We start from the raw sequence: 17943 nt of genomic DNA on the forward strand, positions 1-17943 counted from the left end.
TCAGTTTCCTACCCTTCTGAGCCACATGGGCAGACTCAGTTCCAGAGGCACTGTTGAAGGGAATGGCCGCAGGCGTGTTCTCCACTATCTGATGTTCTCCCTTTCCTCTCCTGACAGTTATCCATTTATCTGTCTCCTGTAGCCTTGGAGTGACTACCTTCCTGTAGCTCCTGTCTATCACCTCTTCTCTATCCCTAACAAGCCAAAGGTCATTGAGCTGCAGGTCCAGTTCCTTAACATGTTCATGAAGGAGCTGCTTGTGTTGGTGTTCCGTCGTTAAGGCGAGTCCGACTCTTCCTGACCTCATGGACCATAGGGTTTTCATGGCACAATACGGAAGTAGATTGCCAGGCCTTTCTTCCGCGCAGATACTGCTGCTGCCCAGGTTGGGACCCGGCTGGGTTTGAACTCAGGACCTTCTGCCTTGAAGATACCACCACACCACCAGGAACTGGTAGTCTCCCTGAAATCCCACATCTGACACCCAGAACAGAACACTGGTCATGTAGACATACAATCTATTTAACCAATTTCCCCCGGGATCAATAAAGTATGACTATAACTATGACTATTCTTCCAAAAGTTAAATAAGAAAAAAAATAAGGAATGAACTTACCTACTTACCTTGCCTGTTTACATACCTACATGTTTACATGCCTACTTACAGGCCTGTTCTCGCCTCTGCCTGTTGAACCAAAGCCTTACCACTCTAACTCAGACCACTCCCATGATGACCGCTCTGCTAGACGGTACCCCTCTTTTATGGAGACTGGGTTTTTAAAGCTCTTTGCTGGACTTGTGCAGGAATGCTTCTAATGCATCTGTACCATACTCCAAAGTTCTGATATCCTGGAGATTATTGTGCTGGATGCTATTGAAACACTTTAATACATCTGTATCGTGCTAACCTAAATTTTCTGTCATTTAAAATAAGTGAGTCTTGTTAAACTTAACATTATGAAATTTGCACTCCATTTCCTAGAAATTTCATTCATTCATATTTGAGCAACAATCCATTGCTATGGCAGCCATTTAACTAATTAGTTGTAAATCTCTGGATGTTCAATGTCTCTTTTTAAATGTAAAATTGTTTTCACTTGTATAGTCTGATTATTCCTTCCCAATAAATTTTGATACCCTTGTAAGTAGTGTCATTACAATTTTTTCCCAAACTTTAATGTGGAGGAAGTCCATCTGGAGTAGTGGTTTTATCCTCAATGAATTTGAATGATTATAAATGTTCTGCTGAAAGGTCATTCACCTGAAATTTTGGCTGTGTTTCTTTTTCCACAGTTAAGTGGAAACATTTGCCCAGCAAACCAGAACCATTATTTGTGTTGCTTTCATACTTCTACTTTGACTATGAACAAAAACAATCCAATAAAGTACTGCAAACAAATGTTTGATTCATGTATTCTCTATTGAGATTATTTAATAGTAGATAGTATTGATTAGCCATCTCCTCCTTGCATTTGAACTTGTGGCTTTTCTGACTAGAACAACAGCTAGTTTTGTTCTAAAAGAATTTGAATGGGCTGGTGAGGGTTCAGAGCTACAGAGGGCTAAAGGCCCTTTCATGATGAAAGTGGATCAGTGGCACAGCAGAGACATTGCTGGGAAAATGTCGAGCGGGAAAGGTTTAGGAACAGGAAAGCTTATTGGAACTTGTGAGATTAAAGGGGCAGTGAGGAAATGGGAGCCCTGTAAATGGTTTTCAAAATGCAGGAATGGTTTTCAAATACGTAAGGAAATAGAAAACAAAACACTTGAAGTTTGTTATCGAAACTTCGCTGAACAAGGTTGGTACAGTAGCACCCAAGCATGAGATGGACTTGGGAGCATGTAAAGTGTGGTTTGTTTACATTGTACTGAGATTATTGGAAATGAAGCTTTCATTACTTTCTTTGGAAGGATTGATCTTCAGGAAAAACAAAAATAAAAGATGGTAAGCAATGTATTATTGTAAGATTGTAAACAACAGACAGGAGAAAGTGAGTATAGACACACTCCTTAAGTAGTCCCTTAGAGCTGAGGATAACCTTCTCAGGTTTGTAGGTTGATGTGGGAATGGCAGACACCTGAGCAGAAGTGACAGACAGAAGAGCAGAATAGATAGCTTGTAAGGTGGTTCACACCTTTTCCAGTTTACACTGGGCTTCTGCATGCACCCGATGCATGGTTCTGAGGTTCTCAGTGCCATCCTGATGCTCCTTCCCATTCGGAGCAAAATGAGGCGGGAATTTACAGGAATCAATGTGTGGGTAGAACATAGAAAACTTACAACACAATACAGCCCCTTCAGCCCACAAAGCTGTACCGAACATGTCCTTACCGTACAAATTACTAAGCCCTCTATTTTACTGAGCTCCAGGTACCTGTCCAGGAGTCTCTTAAAAGACCCTATCATGTGCGCCTCTACCACCATCGCTGGCAGCCCATTCCATGCACTCACCACTCTCTGTGTTAAAAAACTTACCCGTGACATCTCCTCTGCTCCTACTTCCAAGCGCCTTAAAACTATGCCCTCTTGTGCTAACCATTCCAGCCCTGGGGAAAAGCCTCTGACTATCCACACAATCAATGCCTCTCATTATCAAGTCACCTCTCATCCTCTGTCGCTCCAAGGAGAAAAGGCCGAGTTCACTCAACCTATTCTCATAAGGCATGCTCCCCAATCCAGGCAACATCCTTGTAAATCTCCTTTGCACCCTTTCTATGATTTCCATGTCCTCCTGATAGTGAGGCGACCAGAACTGAGCACAGTACTCCAAGTGGGGTCTGACCAGGTGCAACATTACCTCTCGGCTCCTAAACTCAATCCCACAATTGATGAAGGCCAATGCATGGTATGCCTTCTTAACCACAGAGTCAACCTGCGCAGCAGCTTTGAGTGTCCTATGGACTCGGACCCAGAGATCCCTCTGATCCTCCACACTGCCAAGAGTCTTACCATTGATACTATATTCTGCCATCATATTTGACCTACCAAAATGAACTACCTCATACTTATCTGGGTTGAACTCCATCTGCCACTTCTCAGCCCACTTTTGCATCCTATCAATGTCCCTTGTAACCTGTGACAGCCCTCCACACTATCCACAACACCCCCAACCTTTGTGTCATCAGCATATTTACTAGCCCATCCCTCCACTTCCTCAATCCAGGTCATTTATAAAAATCACAAAGAGTAGGGGTCCCAAAACAGATCCCTGAGGCACACCACTGGTCACTGGCCTCCATGCAGAATATGACCTGTCTGCAACCACTCTTTGCCTTCTGTGGGCAAGCTAGTTCTGGATCCACAAAGCAATGCCCCCTTGGATCCCATGCCTCCTTACTTTCTCAATAAGCCTTGCATGGGGTACCTTATCAAATGCCTTGCTAAAAGCCATATACTCTACATCTATGGCTCTACCTTCAATGTGTTTAGTCACATTCTCAAAAAATCCAATGAGGCTCGTAAGGCACAACCTGCCCTTGACAAAACCATGATGAATATTCCTAATCATATTATACCTCTCCAAATGTTCATAAGTCCTGCCTCTCAGGATCTCCTCCATCAACTTACCAACCACTGAAGTAAGACTTACTGGGCTATAATTTCCTGGGCTATCCTTACTCCCTTTCTTGAATAAGGGAACAACATCCACAACCCTCCAGTCCTCATTGATGATGTAAAGATTATTGCCAGAGGCTCAGCAATCTCCTCCCTTGCTTCCCACAGTAGCCTGGGGTACATCCCGTCCGGTCCCGATGACTTATCCAACTTGATGCTTTCCAAAAGCTCCAGCACATCCTCTTTCTTAATATCTACATGCTCAAGCTTTTCAGTTCACTGCAAGTCATCCCTACAATCGCCAAGATCCTTTTCCGCAGTGAATACCGAAGCAAAGTATTCATTAAGTACCTCCGCTATTTCCTCCGGTTCCATACACACTTTTCCATTGTCGCACTTGATTGGTCCTATTCTCTCACGTCTCAGCCTCTTGCTCTTCACATACTTATAGAGTGCCCTGGAGTTTTCCTTAATCCTGTCCGCCAAGGCCTTCTCATGGCCCCTTCTGGCTCTCCTAATTTCATTCTTAAGTTCCTTCCTGCTAGCCTTATAACCTTCTAGATTCGTATAGTTGCCTAGTTTTTTGAACCTTTTGTATGCTCTTCTTGACTAGATTCACATCAGCCTTTGTGCACCACGGATCTTGTACCCTACCATCCTTTCCATGTCTCATTGGAACGTACCTACTCAGAACCCCACGCAAATATCCCCTGAACATTTGCCACATTTCTTCTGTACATTTCCCTGAGAACATCTGTTTCCAATTTGTGGTTCCAAGTTCCTGCCTGATAGCCTCATAGTTCCCCTTACTCCAATTAAATGTCTCCCTAACTTGTCTGTTCCTATCCCTCTCCAGTGCTATAGTAAAGGAGATAGAATTGTGATCACTATCTCCAAAATGCTCTCCCACTGAGAGATCTGACACCTGACCAGGTTCATTTCCCAATACCAAATCAAGTACAACCTCTCCTCTTGTAGGCTTATCTACATATTGTGTGAAAAAACCTTCCTGAACACAGCAAACAAACTCCACCCCATCTAAACCCCCTGCTCTAGGGAGATGCCAGTCAATATTTAGGAAATTAAAGTCTCCCACCACGACAACCCTGTTGTTATTACACCTTTCCAGAATCTGTCTCCCTATCTGCTCCTCGATGTCCCTGTTACTATTGGGCGGTCTATAAAAAACACTCAGTCGAATTATTGACCCCTTCCTATTCTTGACTTCCACCCACAGAGACTCCGTAGACAATCCCTCCGCAACTTCTCCTTTTCTGCAGCTGTGACACTATCTCTGATCAGCAGTGCCACACCCCCACCTCTTTTGCCTCCCTCCCTATTCCTTCTGAAACATCTAAAGCCTGGCACTTGAAGTAACCATTCCTGCCCCTGCGCCATCCAAGTCTCTGTAATGGTCACAACATCATAGCTTCAAGTGCTGATCCACGCTGTAAGCTCATCTGCTTTATTCATGATTCTCCTCACATTAAAATAGACACATCTCAAACCGTCAGACTAAGCGCATCCCTTCTCTATCACCTGCCTATCCTTCCTTTTGCACTGTCTCCAAACTTCCTCTATTTGTGAGCCAAGCTCCCTTTCCTCTGTCACTTCAGTTTGGTTCCCACCCCCCAGCAATTCTAGTTTAAACTCTCCCCAATAGCCTTAGCAACCCTTCCCACCAGGTTGTTGGTCCCCCTCGAATTCAAGTGCAACCCGTCCTTTTTGTACAGGTCACACCTGCCCAGGAAGAGGTCCCAATGATCCCGAAATCTGAATCCCTGCCCCCTGCTCCAATCCCTCAGCCACGCATTTTTCCTCCACCTCACTCTATTCCTATACTTACTGTCATGTGACACAGGCAGTAATCCCGAGATTACTACCTGTGAGGTCCTGCTTCTCAACTTCTTTCCTAACTCTCTGTAGTCTTTTTTTCAGGACCTCCTCCCTTTTCCTACCTATGTCGTTAGTATCAATATGTACCACGACCTTTAGCTGTTCTCCTTCCCATTTCAAGATATCGTGGATGTTATCAGAAACATCCCGGACCCTGGCACCTGGGAGGCAAACTACCATCCGCATTTCTTTCCTGTGCCCACAGAATCGCCTATCTGACCCACTAACTATAGAGTCCCCTATCACTGCTGCCATCCTCTTCCTTTCCCTACCCTTCTGAGCCACAGAGCCAGTCTCTGCCAGAGGCACGACCGCTGTCGCTTCCCCCAGGTAGGTCATCCCCCCCAACAGTACTCAAGCAGGAATACTTATTGTTAAGGGGACAGCCACTGGGGTACTCTCTAGCACCTGCTTCTTGCCTTTCCCTCTCCTGACTGTTAGCCACTTCTCTGCCTCCTGTGGTCCTGGGGTGACTATCTGCCTATAGTTCCTCTCTATCACCTCCTGACTCTCCCTGAGCTAAGGAAGGTTATCGAGCTGCAGCTCGAGTTCCCTAACGCGGTCTCTTAAGGAGCTGCAGCTCGACGCACCTGGTGCAAATGTGGGAGTCTGGGAGTTTTAGGACTTCCCACATCTGACACTGAGCACAGAAAACTGGCCTCACACACATACTTTCTGTCTTTACTTTAAACAAATAACCTACCTGGCCTCGACCCTTTATTGCCAAAGCCTTCCTATTCTGTCTCCCTCTACGCTGATGCCCGCCCCTCTGACGCCGGCTCTGTAAATCTGTCTTCCTTTTAAACTCTTCCTGCTGTTCTCACTGGCCAACCTCCACGCGCTTGCGCAGTCATGCCCCGTTCAAACTGCCGAAGAAATAACAAAATATTGGAAATGGCCCTTTTTTTCCAAGATCTTGCAGAGGCAGATTGGACATAGATAATTAAATATACAGTATTTAAACATATTTTGTAATCTGAATGAACTCATTTGTTATAACTTGGGTTTAATGGATATCATTCTAAGTACACTAAAGTGCTGTATTGTAAGTTTTGGTTTCGTACATCTGAGTGCAAAGAAGGTCACTTGATTTTCTTTAATGCTTGTTTTCTTTCAATGTTTAAAATACATAAAAACAGTTATTTCCCAAAATTCAAGTGTAGGACTAAATTCCTTCAATAAATTAACCGTGAATAAAGGCGTATGTCTGTTTTCCATGTCAGATTGAAGATACTTTAAAGTTTTCCAGTACAATTTTAATGACATTGAACATCAAAAGGAAAACATAACTTGCAATGCATGTGTTCAAGCATGTTTGGCGCGGTACTGAATGATTACACAGCACAGTTAAATGATAAAATAGCAAAGATAGGAACAACTATTTTAAAGAGGGATTTAAAAGTTAACTTTGGAAATTATAGTTTCTGCAATGCTGATACTTTTGTAAAGCTGATGTATCATTTTCCTAGGCAATGGGAGTCTACATCTATGGTGAGTTGATGGTTAATGAAGATGCCAGGCAGCAGCAACTAGCTCGCAGGTGTTTTGCCATGCTTAAAGAAGAGATGGATCCATCCTTGCAGAAGGTGGTGGCAGAAATGCTGTTCTAGCCAAGTGAGCGCCAACGAGGTAATTCCACAGTGGCATATTCTAATAGTTTACCTTAACTTGAGCTCCTTACGTGGCAGAAATTACTTGATTAATGCCTTGATTAGTAATGGGAGTTGGGGTAGTATGAGTGGAAACAGGGAAACTGACTTCAGGAGCTTGCTTAAATTTAGTATTTCTGGGCCTCTCATGCAAAAGCTTGGTGGGTAATGTTCCTCGATTCAGAATTTCTGTTTTTATTACTGGATTAGAGCAGATATTACAAAGACGTTGGGGGAATGGAATGGAATCTCTGCAGAAGGCAGTGAGGAAGGATATTTAGTCCAGGTAATTGTAAGAGCCACTGGGCTATTGGAGATAAAGATGCCAAATTAGAGAGAAGGTTCAGATATAGGCCTTGTGAAAATGAGATATGGCTAGAAATTGGCAGTAAATGCAATGAGATAAAAACGTGACTTTTCCAGTCAGAAAATAACTGAAAAATTCTTGCAATTATTGAAGGAGTTGCAGCAGAGGTACTGGTTTTAAGGCATGAGTCAGCAGTTGAAGTGTGAGTTAAGTCTGCTGAAGCTGGCATCTTTGTATAAAGTAATGAGCTGAGAAATCATGTTAAGATTCTTAATTATAAAATACTGAATTCATGCAGAGAATAGTGAATGTTTGTAGAGGATTTCTTATGATACTTTTACATATTTATCCTACTCTCTCAATTATCTGATCAAGAAACTTCGTTAGACATTTGTTGTATCCTGTAATCTGTTCCGGCATTCTCTTTTATTGAGTCCCCCCCCCCCCCCCCCCATTTTACCAATTTATCCATCCTATTCTTCTCCACCACTATCTCTTTTTCTCTGGTAGGTTTGTTAATAGGTAGTTTAGTTTGTATAATTTTTGCCAGTAGTGATTGATTATAAGTGCAACAAGAAGTTAGCTGTTTCCCAGTCCACTATGAGAAATCATTGAAGAGGTGAGTGGAGGTTGAGTCATGTAAATGTGGAAAGTACTGCTAGAGTCCAGAGACACAGTACTTCAGAGAAGGGTACCAAAATGGGGGACTGAACTTGGGAGATGGGTGAGGATATTTGTAGGAGAGACAAAATATGCAGAATGTGACTAGTGAAGGTGCAAGTAGGCTTTGCTATTTTGACAAGTTTCGTAGTTTCCACTTCATTGCCATATCATTGTGATTAAATCCCTATTTACTTGTGGTGAAGTTTTGTCTTTGGTGCAAAAGTCAATTGACTGAAATTAATAACAAACATGAGAAAATCTGCATTTTGCTGGAAATCCAAGCAACACACACAAAATGCTGGAGGAATTCAGCAGGTCAGGCAGCGTCTGTGGTAAAAAAAAAGTACAGCCAACGTTTCGGGCCAAGACCCTTGCAGGACTGGAGAAAGAAAGATGAGTAGATTTAAAAGGTGGGGGGGGGGGCGGGAATAGAGAAACACAAGTGATAGGTGCCTGGCCTGCTGAGTTCCTCCAGCATTTTGTGTGTGACTGAAATTACTGGTGTGTTTTGATTTGAGGACTTTTTTGGCAGAGCTAAAAGAAATATGGATAGCTCTTTTAAAAGAAGGATTTAAATATTCACACATGCATGCAAGAGCAGCATAAGTGGTATTACTGTAAATTGTGAGTAATAAGGGAATAATAAGAACAAATTGAGTATATATGAATAATAATAGACTGGGAGATAGAGATGAGCAAAAAACTGGCAGAGCAGAGTTAGTTTTCTTCACAAATATTGTGGCTCACTGGCTATACCCATAATTTCAGATTTCCATCCAAATCTTTTTAAAGTTATTATCTTCATAGTGTAAAATATTCTGATGCAATATTCTTCACAGATTTCCTAATGGTTTTTTGAAATATATTGTGCTAGAGCTTTAATGCCAAGAAGGTTTAAAAAAAGTCAACTGCTCTCTGAATGCCACAGACATCCAGGATTTATGAAACAGACAATGAATAACTTTCTAATTTTGTGTATACTTAAATAGTCTTTTCTTGATGGAGCTTAATTCTGAACTCAGCAGAGAAAGGAGTAATATTTTCTTCGGTTATTTCATGCAGTCCTAGTGGATTGCACTCAGTCAAATAGTTGGCTTTTGGATTCCAGCTTTTTTTTTAACCCTGCTTATCAACTGAGGCCTCTTGATATGTCTTCAGATACAACCTTAATTAAGTGTTTTATTGAGATTTATAATCATTCACCATGACTTAAATATTTGGTTAAGAAGGGATAAATACCTTACTACTTCATTAGTGAGGATGATGGATTCTCTCATGTGAATTCTCGTCTTGAGCAGAATTTGTCTCTGAACAGAAATCTCTGCACAGTGCTATGGATTTTTGTTTGGAATAGAAAGGAGATGAATATATTTTTTGCAAAGAGCTTAAATTATAGAAGCTGAAGGTTATTTGATCTTCCAACATGTTTCTGAATATGATAAGTAGAATACTTGTATTCCTGTCAGGTTTATTAGGTAATAAACAAGTGACCAAAGACAATAATCCTCACAGAATCATTGTTTACAGAGAATATGGCAGATTCGTATATCACAACACTGGGTGTGTTCTTTCCCGCTAACAGTGCAGCCCACCGGGGCAGGCAACACTGCGAGTTCTCACCCTTAACTCTGGACCTCATGAGATATTATGGCTTCAGTTCCAACATGTGGAAAGAAAATCCTTCTGATTGTTTGCTTTTCTTTAATAGCTCATAACTTCTCAGAAGCATAAGTTAAAAGCAAATTGAATAAATAAATGTTTATGTTTAAAATGTAAACAGTTTATTCAAGTATAAATATGTTCTGTAACAGCGGCAGGAGTAGAAGCAGGAAATGTTATTGAATGAAATATGGAACCAAGCTGCCAGTCACAGACCCTTGAAGGTGTTTCCAACGACCATCACCACTATCCTGAAACTATGTTCCCTTTACTTTTCATGGTTCCGTATGTAAATAAAGATTACTTTTCTTGTTGGCATTCTCAACAAATCTGTAGAATAATAACTATAACAGAATCAATGAAAGACCACTCAAATAGGGCATTTCAACCAGAGTGCAGAAGACAACAAACTGTGCAAGTACAAAGAGAAGAAATAAAAATAAATAAATGTAATGAATATTGAGAACATGAGATGAAGAGTCCTTGAAAGTGAGTCCATTGGTTGTGGGAACATCTCAATGATGGGGCAAGTGAAGATGAGTGAATTTATCCCCTTTGATTCAAGAGCCTGATGGGTGAGGGGTACTAACTGTTCCTGAACCTTGTGGTTTGGGCCCTGAGGCTCTTGTACCTTCTTCCTGATGGCAGCAGCGAGAAGGGAGAACGCCCTGTGTGGTGAGAGTCCCTCTGGTGGATGCTGCTTTCCTGAGACAGCATTTCAGGTAGATGTGCCCAATGACTGGGAGGGCTTTACCCATGATGGATTGGGCCACTTATTGCTCATACCAAATTACCCATGAGAGAGCAATGGACTAAAGTCCACTTGGTGGAGGTGCTCCCAAAGTTAGCAGATTGAGGCTCAGCAGTGATTAATGGAGGATGAGGGAACATGCAAGCAGTGGTGTTTTTTTGCGTCTATATTCCTTATCATTATGCTGGTAGCATGTGATGGTCTGTAAGCCTTGGTGAATAACTGCTGTGCCTTTTCCAGATGGTTCACACTGCATCCACCATATGTCAGTGGTGGAGGAAAGGAATGTCTAATGTAATGAAGGGGATGTCTTGTAGATTTTTCTTATTTTTTCCTTATGACTAAAAGCCCTTTGGCTCATTGTGTTCGTACTGGCTCACCCACTCATTTTCCTGTAACCTATTCTATGACAAATGTCCATTAACTGTCCCCCAATCTGCAGTTCCCCATCTACATCAGGAGCAGTAAACTGAACAGCTTTTTGAAGTGGGAGGGAATGCGTGCAGTCACGCAGAGATTGCAGACTCCAAACAGAGTGAATGGTGGTCAGATGTAACTCTAGTTTGCTGGGTCTGTGAGACAATGGACTGATCTCTCTGCTACTTTGGTAGATGGTCAAAGGCTACCGGTGATGGTAGGTAACGACAAATAGGTTGCTGCCAGAGAGATCTACTGATTCATCAGCTGAGAGACAACAGGAGGCGGTGGCCAGGAGAAGGTTTCTTGCACATATTGGATCTGATGCCATGAGATCTCAAAGGGTCTGGAGTTGAAGATTTAGGCTACCAGCATCCCTGCCTACCACAGTATTACCACCTCTAGTGGGTTTGTATTGTTGACGAGACAGAACTATCTGTAAAATGTGATTCTGTGAGGATGCCCGTCACTTGACTGGACCATGGGATAGCTTCTCCAAGCTTAGACACCAGTGCCTGGATGTTTGTGAGGGAGTTTCTCTAGGCGGGCCTAGAGGCCACCTTACTGGATTCAGTATGGAAAGGCCAAAGGCAGTTTTGTTCTTTCTCTGTTTAAATAGAGTGCTGATGGTACAACTGAATAGGTCGGAGCTTACATCAGAAGCAATTAACAGTTAACCACAATGTTGAAATAAGAACATGATACTTGGAAATCTTCAATATCATACTCTGTGGCCTGTACTCAGTAATTTAAAACTCACATGCATATTTTCCTAATTGGAAAATTTTGGAAAATATTTTCTCAAAATCTGTTGCAGTCAATAGAAAAAGGTGTCCCAGGTGGTCCTAGAGCACACTGTGTACAATAAATTAATTCCATTCAACTCATCTCATTCTTAACTTTGAAAAGTCCTACAGACTATGATAGTCAGTTAATATGTGCTTGGCATTGCGAGACTGCACTGAGTGATATTCTTGAACCTCCTGGGCAGAAGGCTCCTTATTCAGACATTTCAGTTCATTTGAAGAGGAGCACTGTCTTGACAGTTCAGTCCTCCTCCATTATTGCATTGGAGTATTAGCCTAGATTTTGTACTTCAATCATTCTAACTTGGAAGCAATTGGTGTCAACTAAACTAAGCTGACAGTAGCACTTGGTAGCAGGCTGAAAGCATTTTCCATGGAATCAGAAAGAAGGAAATGTACAGATGAAAGGGAATACAAAGGCAGAGGTCCAGGAATTTTACTAAGTAGCTGGGAGAGAACTGAGAATGTGAACCATGGAATCTACTACTCATTAGAGGGCAGTCAGCATGTTCGACAAGTTTGACAAGAACCACCCAAACTTAGCTTAATGACAAGTGATTGGAAACAGTAAAGGAGCAGAGAGTTGGTTTTTGGTCTACGTCAGGACATTGCCTTCAAATAATTAGCCTTCATCTTTGTTAAGCCGCGTCTATAATGTTAATGGCTCTATTAATGTGCCAGACATCCATTGTATATTTAATTATCATTAAGAGAATTCTTGAAATTTAATGATAGTGGCTAGCTGTCAGTCTTACAAATATTAATGTGGAAGAGATAATGTAACAGCATTTTAAATGAATTGAATTGACTTTATTACTTACATCCTTCATATACACGAGTAAAAATCTTTACGTTACATCTCCGTCTAAATGTTCAATGTGCAATTTATAGTAATTTTAATAAATAGTATGTACAACAGGACAGTCAATATAACATAGAAATATAATTGTATCAGCATGAGTTAATCAGTCTGATGGCCTGGTGGAAGATGCTGTCCCGGAGCCTGTTGGTCCTGGCTTTAATGGCGTGGTACCGTTTCCCGGATGGTAGCAGCTGGAACAGTTTGTGGTTGGGGTGACTTGGGTCCCCAATGATTCTTCGGGCCCCTTTTACACAGCTGTCTTTGTAAATGTCCTGAATAGTGGGAAGTTCACATCTACAGATGCGTTGGGCTGTCTGCACCACTCTCTGCAGAGTCCTGTGATTAAGGGAAGTACAGTTCCCATACCAGGCAGTGATGCAGCCAGTCAGGATGCTCTCAATTGTGCCCTTGTAGAAAGTTCTTGGGATTTGGGGGCCTGTACCAAATTTTCTCAACCGTCTGAGGTGAAAGAGGCGCTGCTGTGCTTTTTTTCACCACACAGCTGGTATGTATAGACTATGTGAAGTCCTCGGTGATGTTTATACCGAGAAACTTAAAGCTGTTCATCCTCTCAACCCCAGATCCATTGATGTCAGTAGGGGTTAGCCTGTCTCCATTCTTCTTGTAGTCCTCAAGCACCTCCTTTGTTTTTGCGACGTTGAGGGAGAGGTTGTTTTCTTGACACCACTGTGTCAGGGTGATGACTTCTTCTCTGTAGGCTGCCTCATTATTATTTGAGATTAAGCCAATCAATGTAGTATCGTCAGCAAATTTAATTAGCAGATTGGAGCTGTGGGTGGCGACACAGTCGTGGGTATACAGAGAGTAATGGAGGGGGCTTAGGACACAGCCCTGCGGGGCACCTGTGTTGAGGGGCAGAGGTGAGGGAGCCCACTCTTATCACCTGCCGGGTGATCTGACAGGAAGTCCAGGATCCAGCTACACAATGCAGGGTGAAGGCCAAGGTCTCTGAACTTCTTGTCAAGTCTGGTGTTGAAGCTGAACTGTAGTCCAAGAACAGCATTCTCACATAAGCATCCTTCTTCTCCAGATGTGTAAGGACGGTGTGTAGAGCTGTGGCTATTGCGTCTTCTGTTGATCGGTTGTGTCGGTTGACGAATTGTAGGGGCTCCAGTGTGGGTGGTAGCAAGCTGCAGATGTGGTCCTTGACCAGCGTCTCAAAGCATTTGCTTGTTATTGAGATGAGTGCGACAGGACACCAGTCGTTCAGGCATGTGTCCTCCTTCGTCTTTCTGGGTACAAGATCAATGGTGGATGTTTTGAAGCAAGAGGGCACTCTACACTGGAGAGGGAGAGATTAACATTTTAACAGCCAAATCTACCTGAGGCCATCACCTTATTTTCCAACACATTGTATAGGTTGGAAATAAAATATTTTTTTCCCAGTGATGTGCATTAACTTGGTATCCTGTAATATTTCTGTGCCAATATGTCATGTACATTTTGTGTGCTGCGCTCAGTTAAATAGACTGAAAATATTTAATTCTTTGTAGATGAAGCCTATTGCATCCCTCCAAGAGATGTTTATTTTAGGAGTCTGGGCAAGATTCAAATTCCAGAGATGAATGCGGCATGTAAGAACATACCATGTTATCCAGCCCTGCAGATCCCTAATTATTAATTTGGGCAGGTATAGCAGGCTGAAACAAGTCTTGGTATGTAAAACCTGAGCCCTTAACACTTAAATTTTTAAAGAATATGTTCAAATATGCAATTTTTATCTGCTTATTCAAGGAAAGGGAGAAGAACATTAACATTCATTTATGAACTTCAGTGTACCTAATGGACAGGTTAATATGAAGCTCTTGTTTAACAAGTACCCAGATGTAGTAAGTAAGCCAGTACCAAGAGTGATCCTTCTTGATCTTCAAAGGTTAGCCTGATTTCCTGTTAAGTGAGTTCAACCATTTAATAATATCTATTCTTAATGCTTTCAAGCAGGTCCATGCAGAACAGATAAATGGTGTTGGCCGGGTACACTTATCACACTGCAAATTTAGACAGCAGCCACCATTGTGCGAACCACTTCTATTGCAAGTCTTTTCAACTGTCAGTGTGAGAAGATTTTCAATTATTTTCCTTATTACTTGTATATGAAGACATTGTTTTTGGACTAATATATATTGTATTTTTAGACATTTAAAATTAACCTGCATAGTATTTTTATTCATTATTATGAAATGTCCAAATGTGCATGTAATGTTCCTTATCAATTTTAGTGATACATTTTGCAGTATGGGCAATATTTAAGTATTGCCACAGTGATTTGTAACCCAGGACTAATCCACTGGTAAAGACACAATGCTTAATTATTCTTATTTGTTTACTAGTCTTGTATACAGAATGTTGAAGAGATTTAATTTGTTCACTGCACTGAAAACATTGAATTTTACAAATTTTGCATCGCAGTATGATCTACTCTGGATATAAATTAAATACATAACATACAGTATATGTGTCTCCATTCTATCTGATTTGATAAACAGCTTAATTTGCATATTCCATACTTACACATCAGAATTAAAATGTATCCTCTGTTATATTCACCAAATGCACGATTTTGGAGCAGTGCACTTTGATTTTCTGATTTTCAGATTTGGCTTTGGTAACTTTAGCCTTTTCTCTTGCGGGCAGAAAAGAATTGTCAGTCAAGAAATCTTGTGGTCAGCAACTAAATATTGCAATATGATATAAAAAAGTCAGGACATGCAGAGAGTCCCCCAAGGAAGGAAGCCACACATTTTGATTGCAGTAACCAGACTTCTATGCTCACAAGTCTCACCATTTTCCTTTCTGAAATTTAAGCTGAGTATTCATAACCTTAAGATTCTAAGGTTTAACTGTTCTATGACATCTAAGAATGTATGGGAATCAGGGCTTGATGTGCTTTTGAAGGAAAGGTGGTCCATTTCAATCCAATGCTAGATTGCATCTGTATTCCAGATTTATAATGCCATTTCCTCTTTGAAGTAACACATTTAGAACATAAGTGCGACTTGTGTTTTATGACCCTTTTATTGTTATTTTGAATTATTGTGAATTTATAATACTTTGATATAAAAACTGAGGAGCAATGTGTTGAAGCATCAACTCAAAACAAAAATGGTTTTATTTTACTTCAGCTTGAGGTTGTGGGAGAGTGAATTGTTTCCTTTAATCTTTCATGGCTTTAATTTACTTAGTATTGATGGACTCATAATTAACAGCCAAATTATACATTTTATTAAGAAGTATTGACACCATGATGTCCTTAATATCTAAAGCTGCAATATCAGCCCAGGCTTAAGCCAGCTTTGCACGTTTAGTTGGAGCTCTGGGGACCTATGGGTATCTGTGGGATTAGGAATGAATAGCAAGATTAAGCAAAATATGTACCATTACTGCTGTCAAACTAACCTACCTATGCACGGTAAAACTCCAACAATGTGCTATCCATCAATTCAGTATTCTCAGTAATTCAGCATCTGGCTCACCAGATATTTTCTGTGCTCCCTTCCCATTCATCCTCTGCTGTCATTCTCCCTTACCAGACATCAAATGCCAAGTTTCCACAGTCCTCGCCCACTCACTACGAGTTCAGTTCCCAGGTTTTCTTCTTTACACCGAAGCCCTGGTTGCCACAGTCCATTCAAACTCACCAGAATAATTTATTATTATAATGTGCAAAGTCAAAGTAAAAATGAACACAATACATGTTGGGCATTAATACAGAGAACATCCAGTAGTTTGGATAATCTGCAACCAAAGAGCCATTCTGGCATGTAAAACCATGGTCTCCTCTACTGCCACGATGAGGCCACTCTCAGGGTAGAGGAGCAATACCTCATAGTCCATCTGGGTAGCCTCCAACCTGGCAGCAATAACACTGATTTCTCCAACCTTCGGTATTTCTGCCCTATCCCCCATTCTGGTTTCCCTCTTGCCTCTTCTACTTGCCTGTCTCCCTTCCTTTAGGACCTGTCCTCCTCTTTCTCCCATGGTCCATTCCCCTCTCTTATCAGGTTTCTGCTTCCATACTTTATCTTTTACACCTATCGCCTTCCAGCTTCTCTCTTCATTCACCTCTTCCCCTATCTACCTTCCCACTCACCTAGCTTCACCTATCACCTTAGAGTTTGTGCTCACTCCCTTCCCCTCACCTTCTCATACTGGCTTCTTTCCCCTTCAGTCCAGGTGAAGAGTCTCAGCCTGAAATGTAGACTCAATTCGTCTCCATAGATGCTGCCTGACCTGCTGACTTCCTCCAGCATTCTTTGTGCCCAGTGTACTTGTGTAAGCATTCTTAACTTGTCATTTGATAGGTTTCTTGTTAAGTTTGCTTTCTATCCAATGTTTTGTAACCTCATTTTGCTGTCCTTTTCACTGAATGCCACAGATTACCTCGCACAACTTCAAAAGTTTTTCCTCAAGATTATAATTTCATTTGAATTGAAGTCTAGTATTTAAAACTTAGTGCTGCTATTACATTGAGATTCTTAATAAATCAGAGTCTAAGCAGGAAGCTCACGTTGACAACTTACTTATTTAAAATAAATTCTTTTGATAAAGAAATACTTTTAAATCTATGTTTTTTAATGTGAGTATAGATTAATTTCTTTTGGCCGAGCAGTTGTAATTAAGTCATACTTTTGCATTAAATTACATTTTCTTTGGTATTAAATGGTGCAATTTAGACAATAATATGAAACTTTATAATATGAAAATCTTTGAAAAGCTCTTGAATTGCAGTAAAATCAAACTGAAACATTACATCAAAATGCCTTTCTTTTAGAGATTGCTGATTCTCCAATCTGCATGACATCGTTCATTATTCAAATTGTTTCATTGTCTGATGTAGTCAGCCATCAGTGTCCACTGCTGATTCTACTTAAAAGAAACAAAGTAGAAATTAGTCAGTTGATGTTTTTTAAGGTAGTACATTTATTTTTGGATGTTTGATGCAGAAAATGTGAGAGTTGCAACTCTACTTTTTTTTGAAAACTTGTGTACTTCAAAAAAAATTGCCTTGTATTTTAATGTGAAATATAAGGTTTATTTTCTCGTTTGTTTTAGTTTAAACAGTAATTTTTATAATAAATTGCTTATTCATGTGTTATTTTTATCCATGGTGCAATCTTCAGCTGAATGTTATTAATGAAGTACTTTGTTTGTATATGGTTTAAATACAATTGCAGATTAATTTCCTTATGTATCATTTCCTATTCCATAATGGCTAAACATAATTTGGTTTTGATGAAAGTGACCAAGTAGTGATATCTTTAGGTTAAATTGATTTTTGGAATATCTTTTCTTATACAAATGTTAATATTTGCTGATTTATGGATAATTAGATAAATTGTTTAAAACTAATTTCTGC

At 40.8% G+C, this 17943-nt stretch overlaps 1 protein-coding gene across 10 annotated transcripts in view; it reads left to right on the forward strand.

The window, feature by feature from the left end:
- The window catches only part of aopep (aminopeptidase O (putative)), a 295893-nt gene that overhangs the window by 220380 nt on the left and 57570 nt on the right, over positions 1-17943 (forward strand). For 6 of the 10 annotated variants that reach the window (XM_063068847.1, XM_063068844.1, XM_063068843.1 and 3 more), the window contains 2 exons: positions 6922-7081; positions 14526-17518. In XM_063068847.1, coding sequence (XP_062924917.1) covers positions 6922-7062 — 141 coding nt within the window. In that variant the 3' untranslated portion in view covers positions 7063-7081; positions 14526-17518. Of the gene's footprint in view, positions 1-6921; positions 7082-14525; positions 17519-17943 lie in introns of those variants that run through there. The other 4 variants (XR_010020603.1, XM_063068850.1, XR_010020602.1 and 1 more) reach the window with 3 other exon arrangements.

Source organism: Mobula hypostoma, chromosome 16 (genome assembly GCF_963921235.1).
Source record: "Mobula hypostoma chromosome 16, sMobHyp1.1, whole genome shotgun sequence".
NCBI classification, from domain to species: Eukaryota; Metazoa; Chordata; class Chondrichthyes; order Myliobatiformes; family Myliobatidae; genus Mobula; species Mobula hypostoma.